This window comes from Patella vulgata, chromosome 9 (assembly GCF_932274485.2).
Source record: "Patella vulgata chromosome 9, xgPatVulg1.2, whole genome shotgun sequence".
Classification (NCBI taxonomy): Eukaryota; Metazoa; Mollusca; class Gastropoda; family Patellidae; genus Patella; species Patella vulgata.
Genome location: NC_065887.2, coordinates 23,859,903 through 23,882,462, shown reverse-complemented (window position 1 = coordinate 23,882,462; position 22,560 = coordinate 23,859,903). Strand labels below are relative to the sequence as shown.

The 22,560-nt window shown below is 37.7% G+C and overlaps 2 protein-coding genes and 1 long non-coding RNA gene across 5 annotated transcripts; 1 reads left to right on the top strand and 2 right to left on the bottom strand.

Annotated features, from left to right (window-relative positions):
- Positions 1 to 328: 328 nt before the first annotated feature.
- Positions 329 to 7,440, top strand: LOC130014378 (uncharacterized). Its single transcript, XR_008789372.1, has 3 exons — positions 329 to 560; positions 865 to 1,053; positions 6,994 to 7,440. It is a non-coding gene; the product is annotated as an uncharacterized LOC130014378 (long non-coding RNA).
- A 3,296-nt stretch (positions 7,441 to 10,736) lies between these two features.
- On the bottom strand, positions 10,737 to 12,713 carry LOC130014375 (uncharacterized). Its single transcript, XM_056103485.1, has 2 exons — positions 12,596 to 12,713; positions 10,737 to 12,271 (listed from the first exon to the last, which is right to left on the bottom strand). The coding sequence occupies exon 2, from the start codon at positions 11,852 to 11,854 to the stop codon at positions 10,778 to 10,780; it is 1,077 nt and encodes a 358-aa protein (XP_055959460.1). The 5' UTR covers positions 11,855 to 12,271; positions 12,596 to 12,713; the 3' UTR covers positions 10,737 to 10,777.
- On the bottom strand, positions 12,711 to 21,030 carry LOC126831795 (interferon-induced protein 44-like). Of its 3 annotated transcripts, XM_050562443.2 has the most exons (7): positions 20,907 to 21,030; positions 20,312 to 20,364; positions 20,051 to 20,100; positions 18,488 to 18,679; positions 14,689 to 14,829; positions 14,308 to 14,479; positions 12,711 to 13,309 (listed from the first exon to the last, which is right to left on the bottom strand). In XM_050562443.2, exons 3-7 carry the CDS (start codon positions 20,051 to 20,053, stop codon positions 13,038 to 13,040), a joined length of 780 nt encoding a protein of 259 aa, XP_050418400.2. In that variant the 5' UTR covers positions 20,054 to 20,100; positions 20,312 to 20,364; positions 20,907 to 21,030; the 3' UTR covers positions 12,711 to 13,037. The 3 variants fall into 3 exon arrangements, with proteins under 3 accessions (XP_050418400.2, XP_050418402.2, XP_050418401.2); XM_050562445.2 differs by lacking the exon at positions 18,488 to 18,679; XM_050562444.2 differs by lacking the exons at positions 18,488 to 18,679; positions 20,051 to 20,100; positions 20,312 to 20,364 and having other exon boundaries at positions 20,907 to 20,976.
- Positions 21,031 to 22,560: the final 1,530 nt, after the last annotated feature.

Here is a 22,560-nt window from a genome sequence, read left to right as displayed (position 1 = left end):
TATTTTTAAAAATGATACAAGACCTCAATATGATTTCTCGATAAATATGTCTAAGGGCCTTTCATAGTCACAAAACAACAACAACATAAATTGTGATGCGGCATCAGGTGTTCTATAGATAGACGAAACTATATCTGGGACGGCACCATTATATAAGCACTATGAAATCAATAGCATCGATCTGTCTGTACCATATATTTCAACGAGATTTCATATCTCTATAGTTCATAAATAAATTGTCGAAGTTAAACTGACCGCATTTGTAGCAATGAAACTGGTGTTCCTTTTCCTACCAATCTTGGGTGCATCAATCATCTGTCCTGAATACGTGTTTAAGATGATTCCTCTTAAAGATTGTTTAGTTAACAGTTATCTACAACGATATATAAATTTATCAGCTGAAGAATGTGGAGAGAAATGTATCGAAACATTGAATTGTGATTCGTTTTCATATAAACCGGATGTAAGCTCACCTGAATGTTATTTACATTATAAAAGAGTTTGGGCTGGACATAATTATACAGATTACAGTGGGTTGGTTACGTATTGGCGACTTGAAGGTATGAATTTTTTTATTTCTTTTATAAACTAGAAAATAGCACAAAATTCGATTCGGATTAAAACCAGGTACGTCAAAAGATTTCACCCAGCACGTTGTTCAATCGCCAGACCCATTACTTAAGTCATATGCCCAAAGTCCACAAAAACATTCAAAGGACTTGTATTAGGACGCGGATGGTTTAATCCTAAACATTAGGACTAAGGTACATTAATACACTGATGCGTTAAATCAGAAACGTGGAATCTAATTTCAAATAGAGGGCTGCGTGTTTTTAAATAATTTAAATTTATTTCATATTCTAGATGTATGTCCATCAAATTATATATACAACATAACCTACAATATATGTTATAAGGCCTACCTTAACGGAAATGACACAATAAACTGGAAAAGCGCACAGGCTCAGTGTGAAGAGGATGGTGGATATCTATTTATTGTTAACTCTATGGAAAGGATTCAGATGTTTGATGACTTTTTAAAATCTCTTACAGGTATTTATCGTAGGTTAGCCTAAATAACTCGAACCTCGTGAATATTATAAGAATGTAACAGGGTGACCCAGTCGTCAACTTTCCGCGCCTCAGCACATGAAGGTTGGGCCTACAGGAAAATTTGTTTTTGTCGAAACATAAAATCTAGTCAACTGAGAAAATTCTAAATGCACTTCTATAATAGGTTGAAAGGTGTACAAAGTTGTTTCGTAAATATATCTTGATTGGTGCATATGACATACTCCTGAAACAAAACCGGAACGAAAGACGGGCGGAGGGGGCACATTTAAATTTAAATGTCCCGCTGCTTAACATTGTTCGACGCGGAATAATTCGTTACGTTATAGTTTTCGCTTGATTATTCCACTTCATGTTTGAAAAAATGATTCTATTGGGTGCGACCAGAAAGGCCATTGGTCGACCCTCGATGTATATAGTCTGGAGGCTCAGCGCGGGGGGGTGTCCATCAAATGGGCACAAGACCAGACCCGTAAAATACGATGCCGAGTGGTAATCAGTCCGCCGTTGGGGCGTTTTCGAGATATTTGGGGGCAAAGGTCAAATGGGTTCATTTGCACTGAAAGTGAATGCGCGGCCATTTTTTCATCATGAAAATAAGCTGAAAACGATCCAAAGTAATCACACTTTCAATAAAAATGTAAACTTGCTAAATTCACCTTTGTTCTTTGTGACCCCAGAGGTCAAAAGGTCAAAAGGAACATTTAAAGTAATAAATGCCAGCGTAAAATATAAAAACTAAAGCGAAACCTGTTCTAATTAATAATAGGAACATTTAAAATTTATCTTTGATGGTCTTAGCACCGAACTTTTACTTTGGAACGTCGAAAATGATCTTGCATAACAGAACCAAAACACTTTGAAACCGGTTTCAAAAATACTTAAAAACGGTCAAATAGAAATCTCTCCGATTTATTTTCACAACGATTGTTATACATAATGATACTAGTTATCTGAAAAACAATTCAATAGTTTCAGTGTTGGACTCCAGCCTGCAGGCCACGTGGATTTCCGAGAATCACAGTCTAGGAAAACCGACGTTAATCTGTGACGGGAAAACACGTATCTGACGACGAGATTAAAAGTTTGCAAATTTTTTATAAGTTTTTATGAATTTCGCCGGAACATGGACGCAGATAAAACCGACGAATGCATTGTACATAGTAGTTCACAGGATATATATGTCGTATTGGTAAATGTTAGCGGGGAAAATGTTGGCAGGTTTTGTGACGCCGCCTGCAGGCTGGAGTCCAGCCATGGAACTATTCAATTGTTTTTTTCAGAATAGTATCATTATGTATAGCATTCGTTGAAAAAATAATTATTTGGCTTTACATATCTGACCCCTAACGCATATTTTTACAGTGTTTACGAGACGAGAAATTTTAAACGACGAACGTACGAGGGCTCGCTGAAAAGTACAATCAATCATTGAATGAATCATAGACATAAGAACTGCAACTGTAGTGTTATTATTGTCTTCGTAACAGACCACCTTGTCTATCTACCCATTGAAATCACAAGAAATGGACAAAACTGGATATAAGGCAGTCATCAAGTACCTGCAGCTGAAAGGACTTACCCATACACAGATATACGCCGACATTGTCTCCACTTTAGGGGATGATGTCCCTTCCCTTTCCACGGTAAAGAAGTGGGCTTCGGAATTTAAGCGTGGCAGAGACAGGCTTGGCGATGAACTGCGTCCTGGAAGGTCATCAACAATAACCATTCAAGAAAACATTACCCGGGTGCATGGCATGGGGATGGCTGATGGATTATTGGCCACTCGACACATTGCCATGAGAGGGTTGAGCACATTATTGCAAACGAATTACGAATAGAAAAAGTTTCTGCAAAAGCTCGGATCAGAAACGTGTCAGATTCCTGACGGACAAGGACCATCTGCGCCGTTTTGAAGCAGATCCTTATAATTTTGTGGCTGATTTGGCCCTGTCGGACTTCCACCTATGATGACGTCGTGTCATGTGTGAACAACCTTTTTTATGGTGGCTGAAAAAATATTTCTTCCTGACCGGCATCAAGGCCTTGCAACATCTTTGGCAACTGTGTGTACACCTCGAAGGAAACAATCGACTTTATACGGGTCTTTCACAGATAGGCTTAGAACTTATCAGCTAGCCCTCGTATGTCCCCATTCAGGTTTGGGTTGGCGGCCACGAGAGCGTTCCTTCCCTTTAGGTTTACACTCGGCTTTTTCTATGTTGATATAAATGAAATAAAATGTGGTTTAACATCCCGCGTTTTTGCCCCATTAATGCAGGTCTTAACAGATATTATTTTAAAGAATCGGTGGGATCATTCAGGGTGACATGTAGTATCACATCGAAATGTTGATTTTTTTCTATTTAAAACTCTGGTAGTATTTTTCAGAATTATACATTTTGATTCTTAAAGTCAATTAACATGATACACAGGCATACAAACCGGGAGAGGGGGACCGTCTCTTCGGGTAGACAGGTAAAATAGAAATGAAATTTATTATTTCATCTAGTTGGCAAAATAAAGTGCCCGAAATTTATAAAAAAAAGAGTAATTTTACCTTTTTTTTAATTGGATACCACGAAGTTGTACTGAATTAACTATGGATTGAAACAATTTGTCTGGAGTCACTCTACTTTGTGCGATATTCTTCGGGCATCGATTATTATTTGTGAATGCAGCTGCAACAGTCTGATTGGTTGGTTAGAATTCAGAGTGGGATTTCAGTTACAAAACCATTGGATACTTTTGGAGTTGCTTACACGGGCTAGAATAGCAGAAAACGCATTTACGGTGATTAAATTTTTAAATTTTTCTCCGGGAAGGTGAGGCCTCCATATACCGCGCGACGATTGATTGGTTGTTTGGAATTCGGGTCAGCCAGGTAGGCTATATTGGTTGGAAACTCTGAAGTTGCTAAACTCACAGGCTAGAATAGCGCATTTGCGGCGGTTATTTTTTTTTTAACTTTCTCGCTTTGCGGGGAGGGGGGGGGGCACCGATACTTCGATTGATTGATTGTTTGGGATTCAGGTCAACCATCGACGGTATGCTATACTAGACCACATTGAAGTTGCTGTATTCACGGGCTGGAATAGCAGGAAAACGCGTTTGTGGCAGTTACATTTTAAAGATTTTCTCCCGACGGTCTCGTCTCCCTGGACTATAAACGACTGATTGGTTGATTGGAATTGATTGGAATTCGAGTCAGTCATGCAAGTTAGGCTATTAGTCCGATCCATTATAATGTAAATCCGTCGTCTTTTCGGGTAGAAATCGTGGAATAAGCTTTATTCTGATGGTTTCGATGTTTTAATGACAAAAAAAACAATGTTGACATTTTTTCTGAGTAGGTCTTCATAGTATGGGAGGCCATTATCTGAAGGTAGCCATTTTGCGATAATATTCCAGCTTATTTTTTTTTATCATTTTCACTTTATTGATAATGTTATCGACATATCAACTGTGATTTGGCACTGTATTAATATTGACAAGGGTCATGGCTTTATTTCAGATTACAACCTTGTAAATTGTTCACGTACTTAGCATATTTCCAAGATGGTGGCCATGTTTGGCGGGAAATGGGACGATGTGCAGATTTTGATTTAGCAGTAGTTTGTTGTCAATGTATATATTTACGGGGGCGCAGATTCCATTTCTGACATTTACAACCTTGTAAAATGATAACATGTTGACATATTCACATATTTAGCGTATTTCCAATATTGCTGATTTTGATTAAGTATTCGTCTTTGGTGTCAATATATATGTTTTCGGTGGCGCAGATTCGATTTCTGCCATATACAACTGCTTAAAATGATCGTATGTTCACCAATTTCGCATGTTTTCAAGACGGTGGAACGTTTGTCTAAACACGGTATTATCATATATTTACTTTTCGTTGTTATTTACAGGTTTCTGAGTCCAATTCTGCTACGTAGGCTATTAGTTTGTAGCACATTCCTGGCAGCCGGTTTGGTATATTATCCAACGATGAAAATTGCTGATCCGAGCTAATATCGATTTTCCTGGGAAAGAAAGGCCTATGCACTCGATCTCCTGGCATGCAGGCAAAGAGAGCGTAACGGCGGTGTGGGGGTTGCGTCAATAAGCATGGCACGAAATTCCTCCTGCCACGACCACACCAAGCGCTTACTACCCTTAGCGCCTCAAGATCTTACTACGCTCATGGCTAAGCTCTGGTATCGCGCACCGTATTCCCACCATGCTCTCGTGGTTAGCAGTTAGACCGGGATACGTTCTCACCCACCACGCCTCCGACATGCTTTTTCGCCACGCCCATTGAGCCTGCGCCACGCTCCCCCTTCCTTATTAACTTTCAAAGCAGAGAACAACCAAACGTCAAGCCATCAAGAACATTTTTAGTTTCGTGATGTTTCCCCTTTGGATGCTAGACTGGAGCTGATGGACGAGGATCAGCACCTTCCCGATATATACAAAAAGGTCGTAACCGCGTAGCAAGCATGTGATTAGGAGCATCGTTTCAGCCTTACGACAACGTTGTTAAACGGTGGGTGGCGTGGCTGTAAATGAACTACTTGCTAAGAAGGCCCCGTGGCATAGATTATGTTATCAACTGACTTCCAAGCTGAATGTGGAACGAGCATGTGAAATGCTGTTGCGTTAGAAAAATAAAGTATGTCTCCACTTACAGAACGACGTGGCCACTTAAAGAACGACTTTTATACTTTTACATCACTGCCACCAGTTCTTAAAATGGTGATGGCAGTGATGTCATAGATGACTGGAGTCATTTGATAATATAATCTATGCCTTGAAGGTTTTTTTTATAGCAAGTATTACTATTTCATTTGCAGTCCTTGTTTTTATTTCTTTGTATACCGCTTTATATTTAGTATCATACATTTCTCTTCTGCTTTTTAATTTATTGATTACCTTTTCAAAAGTTTAAGTCTCATATTTTTGACAGTCGTTAATTTTGTTTTTATAACTGACAGATAACATAAACTAAAAGTCTCGATGGCGCCACCAATTTTTATCGTTGGATAATATACCTAATGGGTAAAACACGGCACTGGCTTCCAGGAACACGCTACAAGCCTATATATAACATAATTGGATTCAGAAACCTTTTCAGTAATGTGTTTAGAAAACGTCCTGCCACAAACGGCGGTCATCTTGGAAATATGTTGTATGAATGGACATACCATCATTTCCCGCAATTTGGAATGGCAGAAATCGAATCTGCGCCCAGAAAACATATATTGACACAAAACACGACTACGTAATCAATATCAGCACATCGCCCAATTTTCCTTTGAAAAATGGGAACGCCATCTTGGAAATATGCAAAATAGGTGAACATATGATCATTTTACACCGTTATAACTGGCAGAAATGGAATCTGTGCCCCTGAAAAGATGTATATAGACACTAAAGACGACCACTTAATCAATATCAGCACATCGTCCCGTTTTCCCGCCAAAAAATATGCAAAAATAGGTCTACATGTGTAATTGAGTTGAATCTGTGTCCCTGAAAACATATATATTGACACCAAACACTACTACTTAATCAAAATCAGCTTATCGTCAAACTTTCCCGGTAACATTATAAATAAGTTGGAATATTATCGCAAAATGCCTACCCTCAACTAATGGTCTCCCATACTATGTCAACATTGTTTTTTCGTCATTAAACATTGAAACCTTCAAAATAAAGCTTATTCCACGATTTATACACGAAAAGCCGACGGGTGGGAATAACAAACCGAATCAGACTATATGGTTTCAAATGAAATGTTTTAAAACTGTGTAGTATGGTTGTTCATTGGGTCATATTGGGAAGCATGGACGATGTTGCTGCTGTCGGAGGTAATTGTGATTGCTCAGCAAATTAATATTTTAACTGTTCATATCTATTTTTATATACTTTTAGACTTACCAAAACTAAAATCGCTGTATGCTTTTACTGGAGGTAGTCTCAGTGAAGGGAACTGGGAATGGTTGGACGGATCAACTACATTTCATTGGGCTAATGACGAGCCCAACTTCCAAAATAATGAAAAATGTGTTGTATTGAGTACGACAAAACATTTATCAAGACTTCATATGAACTTAAACTGCAATAGACTGGAACATTTTCTTTGCGAAATACCTGTACTTAGCGGTAAATAAGGAAGAGGTTGGAGTTAGTGACCCTCTATTACATAAAAACCTTTCTAGATTATAGTCTTTGAACAATTTATTTTAACAGTCTTTTGGTTCATCCATTACAGAGATGTTCATATTTTTCTTCTGAAAAGACAGTGGAATTAAAAGCATCAATTACAAATCATATGGTTTACTGGCATACATACCGGTCCCTATGTAAATAGGCGGTCTATAAATAGTATTCCCGTATATATATATATATATATATATATATATATATATATATATATTGTTTTGCTTGAATAGCCCGAATAATCGACCCTCGTCTATATACTACCCTGCCGGCATGCATTTACGAATAGAAATGGTCTTACACAAAAGGAGTTAATTATTACGAAATATCCATGGCTGATTGGTCAAAAGCTGTAACCAAATGTTTCCCATTAATCAAACATAAGACCCGAACTCCGTCAGAACAACGAGCCACCCTCGTGTAAGACTTTGCTTATTAGTATATGTAACATGAATCACCCATTCCAAAAAAAAGGGCGTCTCGCTGTTACATTGTGGGAGATCCGTGAGCAAACTCGCGAGGAGGCCGCCATTACTTTGCATGGGATTTCTCTGACCAAATTTCGAAAAACGCCGATTTTACGTTAAATTTAGTGATGGGGGATATTTCATATGATGTGATAGAGACACAGATGGTTCCTTGTGGGTTTTCTTCACCCCCCCCCCCTCCTAAAAAAAACTGTTAATTGCTTGATTTGTCGAGTGGACGTTCAACCCCCCCCCCCTCATTTCATTTTCATTTCGAACGTCAACAAAAACCGATAATAATTGTTTCCTTTGTATTAGAAAATAACGTTTTTAAACACATTAATACATAATATAAGTACTAGACCAAAAATAACCACATTAAGTCATTACTGTACCCACATTAAAATGTCGCATACTAGACTAAGTGAGCACGCAGAAAAGGGTACCTGCATCAAAAAGTATTCAAACCAGCTTTGGTGGCAGCATGCTTAATATTTCACAAAATAAACTATTAGACTGCAAAATTTCAGAAGCCTCTTTTGCTGTTTTGTCGACATATATTACCATAGTCATACCAGAAATATGGGAAAATCGGGTTATTTTAGGCTCACCGCGCACATAATAACTTCTTAACTAGCTTTGGTGGCTCCAAGATGTTTATGTTTTCGAATTAACGGATGAATAAGTTATGAACATACCAATGTTCATTACCTTTCTATGATGCATTATCAAATAACTCGTAGGATACCCGGCTCTACACGGGCCTAAATTCGCTCTTGGTCCAAGTTCGCCCGTAGCCTTAATTTGCCAGGGGCCCATATTCGCCCAATGCTCAAATTCGCACGGAAACAAAATTCGCCCGAGGCACAATTCGTTCGTGGCCCAAATTCACCTGTGGCCCAGATTCGATGGCCTAAAACATTCACGTTGTCGTGCTGGTTAATTTAATACCACATAATAATGTGTGGGTGCAGCGCGGCGACGAAGCGTGATGGGCGAAAATACATACAAAGATACATACCCACACCCATACACACTTAGATTTTATTTATAATGATATCACCGCAAAGTTCTCATGGCCACGAAGCGTGACGGGCGAACATCCATACATACATGCATGCATACATACATACCTACATACACAACTTTTGGGGTTTATTAATCAAAGGGTACGTCCAGGCTGCATCAAAACCACCTAAATGAGCCTTGGTGGCAAAATGTTATTTATTTCACAGAATCAACTACCAGACCGCACATTTAGGACCCGGAAAAAACCCACATGGTTCGACAGGCGACCTATCACTTGACAGGTACAAGCGGGGAATCGATATCCCGCCAGTTGATTCAATGACAGTCCTTATCATCAAACGCGAACGCGTTAACCATTCGGCTACCAAAACCTATACTGTTCTTCTCCAACTGAGCTAATGAAAGTGAATATACGTCATGCAGTGTGCTACGAGGGCCTACTCTTAATCCGAATTCTAACGGTAAAGGGCTATTGTACGTGGACACCAATGAGTGTGAAAGAGAGAAAGAAAGAGACAGACAGACTCGACACAAACCAGGTCATTCCGAGACTAACAATTTTATTTCAATAATTTGCTTGCGTTTAGGGGTCTTTAGGAGTGGGGGAACCCCGGAGAACCCGGAGAAAACTCACACGATTGGACAGCAGACGATCCTTATCATTGTCACGTTCAAGCGGCGAATCGAAACCGAGCCACTTGAATCAATGCCAGACGCCAATGTGTACACGGGGCCCCCTTTTTTTGGTCCCATCTGGAATTTTTATATCTGATTTGGAGAGATGGTCGGAGAATATTTTAAGAGTTCTTGAGTTTCTAGCAGGGAGGCTGAGTTTATTCCACTCTCTTATGCTGGATGGAATAAATGATTTAGAAAATATTTCAGTACGACATCGAATTTCTTTAATTTTATCTTCGTTTCGAAATGAGTATGTATTTGTTGGTTCCAGATTTATGAGATTCTTAAGATAGGGAGGGGTCAGGTTGTTTGTAATTTTGTATATTAATTTTAATTTGTTTCGATTTCGTCGTTCTTTGAGTGGAATAAACCCAGTTTCCGCGTAGAGGGAAGCGTGGCTAGTACCTTTAACCGCCCCACAAATAGTGCATAGTGCATCAAGCTGAAGGGATTCGAGATTATTAGATAAGTAGTCAGTGCAACCCGTCCCAGATAACATCGGCATAGTCAAAGTGCGGCATAATGAATGAAGAATATAACGTGTTTAGTGATTTTCTGTTTAAGCGATATTTCAAGGAGCGTAGGCAGTTTACTAATTTAGATACTTTACTAATTATATTATCAATGTGGCTGTTCCATTTACAATTGGTTTGAAAAGTAAGTCCAAGATGTTTGTGTTCAATTACTTCCTTTATTCTAATTGATTTCATTAAAAGGGGTGGTTTCACAATATTGTGTTTAGTCGTGAGGGTTAGGGTTTCTGTCTTTAGGGGGTTAAATGTCACTAGCCACGTTTCCGACAATGCATTGATTTTTTGTAGGTCTTTATTTGGGGTAACTGCGCATGCCTCTGGATCATTTATTTTTAAGTACAGAGAGGTGTCATCTGCAAATAGTCTAATGTTTGATTGTATATCATCCACAATGTCGTTAATAAAAATAACAGTGGTCCCAATACACTGCCCTGTGGGACACCAGCGGGGATGCCCCTTTAGTTCGAGGAGGTTCCATGTATTACGACGCATTGCTGTCGATTATCTAAATAATTCTTGAACCATAATAATAACCCTCCTCGAACCCCAGCAGCATCCAGCTTGTGACAGAGTCCAGCATGCCAGACTCTGTCAAAAACCTTGCTTATGTCACAAAAGACGATCCTGGTATATTTGTTATGATCAATGACTTGACAAAAAATGATTTAGATCTATTAATTGGAAGATAGTAGAATCACCTGGTAGGAAACCACTTTGCAGTGTTAGTCAGTATTGAATTGTCCTTGAAGAAATTGAAGACGTGTTTATATATAATTTTCTCAAATACTTTTACAATAATACTAAGGAGCGAAATGGGTCGGTAATTGCTGCATTCATTTGGGTGACCTTTTTTGAAAATAGCCATAACATTTGCAAATTTCCATCACTTAATTTCTGATCACTTAATTTCCTAATTAACTGGTCATCTAATTCTGGAACTAACTCCACTCTACAAACATTATTATTGTGTCCCTGTGCTTTAACCTTTCCATTTGAGAACCATGATGATTTTACGAGTGGGTGTTTTTGAAGTTTATCTAAAAGTCTAATATTCTCCACTGTCATATCTTCTACGATAGAAACCCCTGATTTGGCCAATTTTCGTCTGTTTGAAACAACTAATTGTCTCTCGTCCCTTCTCATAAATCTGACGATAATTCCCCTGGGTTTCACAGTTTTTGGAGTAGTGTCATCACTTGAAACATTGGGAAGAGGACCAACACGATGAGCCGCCTCAATAGAGATTGATTTATCAATTTTCACCTTATCTTTGATTAACTTGGAGACAATTTTGACACAATCTTCATTTGGCGTTTCTTTTACCCCAAATACTCGCAGATGGGCTTTCCGTGTATATTGTTCTAAGTTGTTGTTTAATTTGTTTGCTAATGATTTACACTCACTTTCTTTTGCCTTCATACTAGCCTCCATTTGCTCAAATCGTTCGTGGAAATTATCTACGTCAAGGCCTATGCTTCTTTGTGTTAGCTCAACCTCAGATAGTCGTTCATCGAATACAAGGAATTGATCCTTGACATAGGATAGAAGAGTTTGTTTAATTCCTGCAACTGCAGTTTGTACAGCTTGTTCAATGACAAGGTGAAAAGCTTTGCTATCAAAAAATGTATTGTCAACTGTACCTGGTTGATTTAGTGGTGACTCGTCATTATTTTTTGACCCACACGATGGTTCACCCGCTATTTTCGCAGTTTTAGGTTGAAGTGGAGATTCCTGGCTAGAAGTACTGGAAATACTGTGACGATAATTTTTACCATAATCATTTGTCCTAGATGATAACTTGATCCTAGCTTCTTTGATTTGTATTGGTAGTGAGCTCTTAGTCACAGTGTGTCGATCTTCTGCCATGTTTAGACAATGACTGAGTCTCAATATCTCCTCCGATGTGTAACTAACACAAATTTAGGGACCACAGGTTTGAAATTCACATAAATAATAGTCTAGGTGTTGCTCAGAAACATACAAGTCAGTCAGATTAGAACATAGTTGACCGTTGTTTCTTCATACGAGGATAAAAATAAAATTTACTCAGACCGAATTTTTAAGCGTCCTCTCACATCCGCCATCTTGTTCTTGTTAAAATTGTTTAGGACTATTCAATTTTCTAGAACTTATGTTTATTATAATCAATGTCCAAATATAAATGCCGATACGGTAGTCAGTGGACATGCGTATAAACTGCACTTCCGAGGCGAGAACACGAGAAGACGAGAAGTCGAGATTGTGACGAAGCGAGGGAGCGAGAACACGAGAGGACGAGATTAACTCAAAGGCGAGGGAGCGAGAAGTGGAGGTTTTTCAAAGGCGAGAAGACGAGAAGTCGAGACGTCGAGGTCGAGAAGACGAGACGTCGAGGGCGAGAGTGCGAGAACACGAGGGCGAGAGTGCGAGAACACGAGGTTTTTCAAAGGCGAGAACACGAGGGAGCTAGAAGTCGAGGGACGAGGGAGCGAGAAGTCGAGGTGAAAGTAATCTCGTGTTCTCGGGGCGATATCCTCGTATTCTCGCCCTATTTCCTCGTATTCTCGCCCTATTTCCTCGTGTTCTCGTCTTCTCGACTTCTCGTCTTCTCGTGTTCTTGCCCCCGACTTCTCGCCGCGATAGGCTTCCATACTAAACGCTGAAGTTGGAGTCGTCTTGTGTTGTTTACAACAACGTAAAAGGGTAAACTAAAACAATTATACCCAATCGAAAACTTAGATCAGAAAATGTGTAATAAATTGATTATTTAAAAATTACGAAGACAAAACCAACATATGAAAGGTGGATAAGATGTCCATGCCCAGAAGATTTCACTTACAGGTGGCATTGGCTTGTTTTTATCGTCTGCAGAAGATGCTGGATGCTGCGATTTCATTATATCTTTGTGAATACTGAACGGGTGTCGAAAATGTTAACTTATCGCCATCAGAACATGATAATAGTGGTAAAAGTCCACATAATGTTGCATTGATTAATTGTCATTCTGTAGTTATGAACTTTTGAATTTTGATTGCACTACAGAATAGATGTGGAAAACATTATTACAGTTTTAAGCGTCGAGTATCCCATACATGAAATCATCAGCAGATTGTAGCATTTGTTCTAAGGAAAGTAAAGCATATTTATCAACAGTTTCGTTTAATTCTGTTTCTTTCTCGTAATTTTTAACAGGTAAAACATGTCCCCTTGGTAAACCAGTCAACTGAGCTACCTGGTCTACAACATAAACTACTTTAGAAGAATGCAATAGGTTAGAGAGGTTGTCTTCCACTTCTAATCCAATCTGGTCAACTTTGGTCAACAAAATAACTTGCGGCACACCTGTAAATATAATAAAATTTATTATATAAGTAAAATTTAAATATTAGAGAAAAAACACTAAAAATTAAATTTCTGGCTAGTACTTTCATCGTTATCAAACGAATCGTCAGGTCGTGCATTAAAATGGCCGGACGATCTAACTCTCAGTTAAACATATGAGTAAAATTCAAATATAGAGAAAAAACACTAAAAATTAATAGAATTTATTAAAACACAACGTGAAGTCCAATGTAACTTTAAAAATTTCTGGAAATTTAACGTCATACCACAGTATTTCTGACTAATCCTGTCGCTAACAGAGCCAGTTATTGGCTAAACCCATCTTATTTTCTCATCATGTCGGTCTTGTTAAAATGATATACAGTGTAAGTAATATTCCCCTAACAACACACTTTACAAGACTATATTTGAAGAAGAGTAGATTTAATCCAGTATGCTGGGGGTTGCAGAACCACCTTTGGAATCGGATGCGCCAGAGGCTTCTTGGCCGCTAGATTTCCCTGTGTTGAACAACTAATTGCAGTCTCTTTTAGCATCATTAGCTCTGTTTCTCCTAGACGATACACAGATGTATCAACTTAGCAATGGTCCGCCCAACAAGGCCATTCTATATTTATTTTTTTAAGAAACAGCCTTTGTCATATATGGTAACTTAAATTTAAACGGATTATTACTATTTAGAAACAAATCCCCTCAAAACAATATTATTTTGGTTGGCTATATTCCTAAATGGGCGTGTTTGATAAAATGTGCATCATGCTACTACAATTACATGTATTTCTTTAAACACTGATTTTCAAAAGGTAATAATGTGTTCAAATTGGGCCCAATATACAGCCATAGGAATTCCAAATAACTATTAAAGCTTTAATCATATAGCATTATCTCTTTAGTTTTTGATATTTCTCCCCAGTAACAATGTCTACATTGCCCAACCTATCCGACACTATAAACAACATGCACATTTTATATCAATTATCTAGAAAAGCTAGTCTTACCTCTCTGATTAGCTAGTTTCTGTAAAAGTTTAAATTTAGAGAGAATGGAGTCATTCATAACATCTACGGATCCACCATCAATGAAAAAAGCTGCGCAGTGAATTTTATCATTGATACTTGGTGATTTAATATATTCTGGATTATCTGTAGTGATCGGTGAAAACGGATGAAACTGTAAAATTAAGCAGAATTATATTTGAAAATTTATAGCCTTCAATATATCTTAATTCCGTATGCATACAGGGTCAGTTGGCCATACGATCAAACTCAAGGCTGGCATAGTTTAAGGACTTAGACCATTTGATCACCCAAGCCTCCCGCCCCTCTCCTATAGAAATAATGTACGTATGTTAATTGAACAAGATCACCTTGTCTACCTACCGTATAACGATCAGGAACTTGGCCGTCCAAGATAGCTTCCAGATCACCTTCACCTATTCCGTGTGCGTCGTCCAGTCCTGGGGTGTCACACAAACGAAACTTTAAATAGGTCGATCCATTACGAACTTGATGGCAGCGATACTGAAATTAAACAATCGCCAAAATGTTTTTATAATTAATTGTATATATAAAACCTAACAACAATAAAGACATCCAAAGTATAGATGCAAAGGTGTAAAATAGTAGCATTATTAAGCCCCGACCTAAATATTGTTTTCAAATTCCAAGACAAGTTTTACATCACCTAATCTAACCAAACTAGATGATATTTTGATATATTAAAATGACCCATAGGTCTGCACATCATAACTGTTTATGTTTTTAAACTAATATTTAAATGGAAATTTCACAGATATGATGTCAGACTTACATTTTCATATTTAGCTTATTTTGACGTCATCGGGCGTAATTAACCAATCGCCTAATTAATATGTGATATTAGGGAATATTATAAAAGATCAAAAATGAGTCTTGTTAAATCAGACGCTGTTTGAATTCCTATGAGAAATACGATATGATGTTTCCATCTGCTAACTCGCTCTGTTTTTTGTTTTTTTGAGGGATTGAGATAGACTGAAAGACATTTGAGATTTTTGTAAACTTAGGCTTGTAAACTGTGTATCCTGCTTGATATAAAAACGTATATAAGAACACCTTTGGACACAGATCACTAAAGATTTCCCCATTGACTCCAATGTTAATTCTCGTACCTTAGACGGGCTCTAACTTTTTCCCACATTTTCGTTGGGTAGAACGCTTTCTACCACAGATGGAGCAATTTTTTACTGCCATGTGATGAAAAATGTACAAAATTTACATGTAGCATCTCTCAAAATACCAATAATTTTCCACTTTTTTAAATATCCGGACGGACAAGAAATATATTTTTAGAATCTGTGGACAATATGCAAACAGAAAAAATGCAAACCAGTTGCAATGATTGTAATATTAGAGATCTATACTGAAACATGTATGCCTACCCCCTGAACATGCCACTGATTGAATTAATCTAATCTATGGTTGCAGAACTTACATTACCAAAGGAATCTGTCTAACAGCTATGTTTTACCATCCCTGGCTAACATATGCACATATAAACTAAAATAGGTGCAATAAATATGAATTATGGTTAAAAATAGGCCTTGATGAATGAAAAAAATGCCATATTTGGTCTATGATCACCCCTCTCTAACAGAAGGGTCACAGAATACACAATTTTCACAAATTTGGGAATATTTCAATGTTTCCAACATCTCAAACCTCAGAGGCATGTTACAAATTTGTATTGCAATCCTTGTGCTGAAGCAAGATGTCTGGAACTTTACATTAATTTCCTGAAAAAATGAAGTCAAAAAAGTAGTCATGACAGACTTGACAACATAAAAAGAGGCCTGAAAAGGAGAAAAATTAACATTTTATTGTTTTATAGGCAACATAAATGCAGCAAACACCACAAATGCTGGATTTTGATAAGAAAATATTGAACATTAAACTGACATTTACACATCTACACCAGTTTTATATCTGGGTCTGGTCTCATTGGCCTGAAATGCCTCAGGGTTCTACGTTTGACTCTGAACAAATAAGGGTTAGAAATGCACAAAAAAAATATTTTTGGGTGAAAAATAACATTCTTAGCTGTAATTCAACCACAAATTCCAATTAAGATCATTTTCATGTCAACACAGGTGCATTTAAATCCCTCAAAACACATTAATAGAAAAGGGTGGGGTGGGGCATTTATTGCCTCTCTAAACAGAATGATGGAGTAAAAAATGTCTAGAAAGGCTGGGATATTGCTTCCTACATGAAGGAAATGCAAGAATTTAATGTTTCAAAGGAGAAAAAAATGCTTATTTTGGGTAAAATAGTGGCAAAATTGAGCCAACCCCTGTTTTGAACATTTTGTACAAACCCATCTGCTGTACATTATTAACTCAGTGTTACCAATTTTAAATTTTCTGTAGGAAAGCTGGAGCTATTTCTAAACCTGACAAACATGTAGATCCCATCTAAGTTATATTAGCAAAGAAAATATGGGCATTTTTAGACATTTTGACTCATTTTAGTAGTCATGAAAATATTAATTTCTACATCCAAATGGGGGGAATCTCAAGATTTTTTGTGAATATTCCTGATTTTTAGACAAAATTTGGTGAAATTTCAATACTGTTCACTTTATCTGTGCTTTCTGAGACTGAATAAGCCAACATTGGGCATTACAATATTTTACTTACTGTTAAAAATTCAATAAAAATTGAAAATTGAGAAATTTGCAGTAAAATCACAATTTTTCTTCAAAACTTTGATTTTTTTTTTTTTAATTAACTTTTTTTAGTTTTTCTGTAGCCAAACTATTTTATTCATATTTTCTGAGAATTTAATCTTCATATTTTCAAAACTAAGGCATATCAGTGACAGCCTTATCACACACAGACAAGACACAGATCACTAAAGATTTCCTCATTGACTCCAATGTTAATTCTCGTATCTTAGACGGGCTCTAACTTTTTCCCAAATTTTCGTTGGGTAGAACGCTTTCTACCACAGATGGAGCAACATGTGGCAACCGCTTGCCCAAAAGCACGTATGAGGTTCTTCATGAAAAACTTGAGATACACAAGCTGGAAGTAGAGACAAGTAAACATGCAATTTCAGGCCCTACATTTCAACGTAACCAACCTCTCAACTCTTGTATCCTTCCGCATCAGAATTATGAATATTCACCAAAACCTGGCAGAAAATGTATTTTCAAACCCTTTTCCTCAATTCTACACCAAAAAGTCAACAAAAATCGCCATGCAAAAGGGGGAAAAAGGAAAAGGGAGAGGAAGACTAAAAATAGCTTTGGCCCTTGTTTCGTAGGAATATTTGGTGATCTGTGTCCCTTTGTGTCCCATCCCAAACTTAGGCTGCCTATCTACAGCTAGCTCCGGCTGAGAAGTATGACGTAGATGGGTCGCTGCGTGCAGTATGCTTTGTGTCCCTGACGGTTTTGCTTTCAATATTCAACCGACGAGTGGTGCTACAAAATCTTTATCGGGGACTATTAAACATATTTAACTGTATACGATTAACATGTAATATTTTAAAAATTGAACCTCCTTGTGAACATTTGTAGATTGCTTTATTTGTTTCATTCATATTTTTTGTCTGCTTAACATTTTGTTAAAATTTGGTAGTGGGTATGTTACATGTCTGTCTGTAGATGGTCCTCGAATTGTTCTTGGCTGACTGTTTAGAGCTAACTATATAGCTTGTCATTACCAGAGAAAAATCCAACCCAAACTCAATGTCATTCAACATTAATGTTGTGATCTTACCGGGAAAAGATGGGCTTCTGATATCCAGTATTTTTAAGACAAAAAACATTTTACCATTGGTACACGAATCATGTACCATAATGCGTTTCAGCGCCATTTGTAACAAGGGACTCGAAGAACGGTGTAGAATGGAATAACCAGACGCTAGAGATTGTCATTCGATTGAGACTTCTGGCGTATTTCGCCGAACACAACTGATTTGAAATCACAGTAAAAACGGAAACGATTCAATGTAAATCAGTTTATATACATTCATATTACATTATTATATGCGTTGCGACCCATTTGTGTCAATTTCTATGTCCCAAATATTTGTTGAAAAATTGAATTAGTTTATAAACATTTGTCATTAGTATGATGGCCAATTTGGGTTTCTGATTTTCTACATGGAGTACAAAATGAGTGTGCGGTCTTACTATGGTAGTCAAACTATTTTCAGCACTCCCGATACCGGCTTGACTAGTCACATGGCCTCTAAATATGGAATTGATGGTATTAACGTAACTAGATTTTCCCGCTCCAACTGACCCAGTTAATAAAATTCGAGATTGTTTCACACCAACGTCGTCTACCGGACAATAATCCTCGATCCACTTTTTCAGGGAAGTCTAAAAATGAAATAAAAATAATTCAAAGTCAAGTTTCCTTTATTATTAAGTATATGCACAATGAAAGTTTGATTTTTGGATGGCACTAATTCACATTTGATGATATAAAGATGAATAACACCTTAAAGGGGCAATTAGACCATTTTGGTTTCTTGTCCCTAATCTTACATGATCTATTCAGTTAATTAATGTCTAATTAATAATTTAGATAACATTTCAGGCCTAAAGAAAGAATTGCAATAGGCAGTGTATGTTTAATATAATATTTTTGGGGAACAAAAACCTGTTTGCCTTCTATAAAAACGCGTTGGCGTGCGTCTAATTTTTAAAAATCATTGGAAGAGTGTACGCCGTGCTTTGCCGGCGGCGACGCGAAAGTTTACGGGAATTTCATTTCTTCAACTTTTAAACTAAAAAAACCCAGATATTTGTGACGGCCATAGACAATGCTTTCTATATCTCAAATGGCTTTTGACACTGTATTCAATTTAAGCGCTATTTTGCCTTGACTCGGTTCATTGTAGTCGATACAAAACAGCTTGAGCGTGAATGATCGAAACAATTTATATACCGCCTGGTGTATAAGTGATTAATGTAGCTGCTTTAAAGATACGTGTACTTTCCCACCAAAGTATTTATCGGGTGGTTATTTCCAATAAAAGTATGGCAATTTTGGAATATATGGAAAGTAGAGACACCTAATCTTACTAGAAAAATACTGGATTTCTTGAAAAACACCCATGGAGCGCGCACTGGACAAAAATGAGAGGGTGTCACTAATTGGCAGTCTGGCGATTAAGGGCTGTCTGCTCGAGTGACGTCAAAGGTTGTACGCGTAGATTGTCTGAACTCTTGGTGCTAGGGAGCGCTTGATGTATATGTTAATAAACTTGATGATGAGCGGACGTGGAAAAAGGGAGACTTTCTGGTATAAAATCCACGGAGAAAGACGTGGTTAGGGGATAGTCCGAGAATTTGCTTAGGCTTCGATATTTATGATAATGGACAGCGATTAAAGACAACATCTTCTTTTATATGCAATAAATTCTCCCCCGGCGTCGCACCCGTTGCTAGTTACAGCGACAGACAAGTCATGTGACACAAACCTGCCTTTTTTTAAAATAGATTATTAATTTATAGCTTGGGATATTTCCCCGCCAATTCGTTTTGAGAGATATTTGAAGCAAATTTTGATAGATTAATTAGTTTGAATATGTTTTTAGTCTAAATATATCATCAAATCACCCAGTTTATACGCGGGAAGGCATCTTTATAGTGTAATTTGTTCAAATATAGTTGCTTGGCCAATGGTGTTGGGACACGGGAGCCTTTAAGATGGTATAATAAATAATATTCTTAATACAGTCATACCATTTTATCTTTTTTATCCACTTGCCACGGCTTGTCCTGAGGTTCTTGGCCTAAAAAAATATAAACAAAGCGCCCATTCACGCTTAGTCAGTTAGTGTTTAGCTTCGGTTATGGTTGTGTTTAATTGTGTTTTAGGCCTTGACCTCATCTCGGCTATAGCTGTGTTAAACTAGCAAGTGTTAAGATTGTAATATTATTTCAATATTTGAAGTAGAAGTTTTCCAGAAGTAACATTAATAATAATATATAAACGTTTCTCACCTTTTAGTATTATATCTTTCGATATAGAATTGGTTTCGGGCGAGTTATTTCCCCTGAATTAGAAAATGGGTTTCAGACAAGTTATTATACTTAGTCACAGCTTAATCTCATTTTTGAAAGAGATTTCCCACGTTACAAGCTCCTGTGCGGTCGCCTAGACTGTAAAGAGACCTATAGATACGTTCCGAGCTGGACTACCTAGAAACGTGTTCGACCCAAACCTCCACCCCTTTCCCCACCCACCGTTGGGTGAGTCATATTTCCACTTGTCAGTGATGCAATAAGTATGGACTGGCAATGAACAACCTACGGACCCGTGTAAACGTTGGAATGCACGTGAAGGATCCCTTGGCCGTTAGAATTCGATGCAGAGTAGGCGGAGAGACCATTGTCAAGGCGAAAACTTCTCTCATTTGTCCATCTTCATTATCCGGCTTGTGGCGGAAAAATAGAAATTAAATGAAATGAGGTTAAACGTCCTACTCTACTGCTTCGAGTGGGCCAATAAAGACGGGCAGAATATAGAACGTTAAACCTCATTTCATTTCATTTCTAGGTTTCAAATAAAGCCAACACAGTCAAAAGACATACCAACCTCAACAAGTTTTTCTTTCATAACTCGAATTATCACCTACCAATTTCCTGCACTATAGACTCGATTATCAGGATACATAAACGTCTACCAAGTGCACCGGTAAAAAAAAGAGGTATGGACGTGCGGACCCTGAATGATTTATCCATGAAAATACACTGAAATAGCATTTTGAACGGAAAATCTCTAATTATAGCCTGAAAATGTGTAACATTTGTCTGAAAATGCCATTTTGGGGCGACAAAGAGTATCGCATAACACAGTTTCTCGCGTAATACGCCTATAAGTAGAAAGTGCATTATTTGGCCGAGATAAGAATATAGGTTACGTAAACAAATAAAAAATAACTATACAAATACTTCGCTTAAACACCCTTAGGCCTTAAAGATAAAGAGCACTTCAAGAGCAAAATAAGTGCAGTCGGTCGCAAAATTATGCATCAGCGACTAAATGAATTAATGAGTTAAACAAAATATGCCAAAATAGAAGGGAAAATCCCAAATACTTAATATATGTATATGAATATATCTGTGTATACGTATGATTGCTTTGATTGGATATCACAATACGCGCCAGTTTTTCAAAGCTCAAATTAGTAAAAAGCCTAATAGTAGAACGAGTGAATGCCCAGTTCTTGGGAATTAAATGCGGAATGAATGTTTGTTATATATCCTGAGCCAGTATGGTGTGTAGTATTCCAGAAAAATTCCCCCCGTCAATAGGTTTTGGGGAAAAAAATTTGTGGCCGATTGAAATTTTGGCCTTCGGTGATCACATAAAAAGAGGGATAATTTCGGTATGAATAGATTTTCGACATTTTCTGACGAATTATCATGGTAAAATCTCGCACACAATTCACAAAACGATCAGAGAATAATATTTGGTGATAATAAAATCAGAAATCATATGACGTCATCATTGAAATCCAAGATGGCGGCCAAAATGCAGCTATCTCATAAGTTATCAATTTCAAATTAAAAATATCTTGTAATATGTCTATCCACAGGTTTATATATCATCTGAGTACGATTAACATAGTAAAAACTCATTGAACACGGTATTAAATCCGGGAAAATAATATTCGTGACTCACCGATTAGTCCTCATCGTCATCCAGATCAACTGCCTCCACATTCGTGCAGTTCTCTCCGCCGCAACCGCCACATTCATCAAAACATTTGAGACCATTTTTACGGCACGTGCACATATTTGTGCCGCATTGGTTCCGGATCGACTTGCATTTACAAGTTGAGTACCGAGTCGGGAGCTGATGCCAAGTCCGTTCGGACTGGCTCATAAGATCCACTGTCATTCGCCCATCCCTATTCGGTTGGATCCAATACAGATTCGTCCAATTTTGCCCATACGACTACTTGCAAATGTACTCTTAGTGCGTGGAAGTGTGCCGCTCTATCAGTTGGGGGCATACGCTCGACGTCAATCCGGTTCTTTTCAGCCATCATCGTTCTAAATTTTGTGAACCACAAGCGAGCTAGTCCGCCGTCTCCGGTATGACCGTAAATGTGTCCAAAGAGGGCACTATCAGCTTTACCAACAGAATCTGGTGAACTGTTCAATTTAGATATTATCTTAGCCCAACCTTTCACGCCTTTGTCGCACAAATATTTTATTATTGAATTCTTTCCTTGGCCATAACA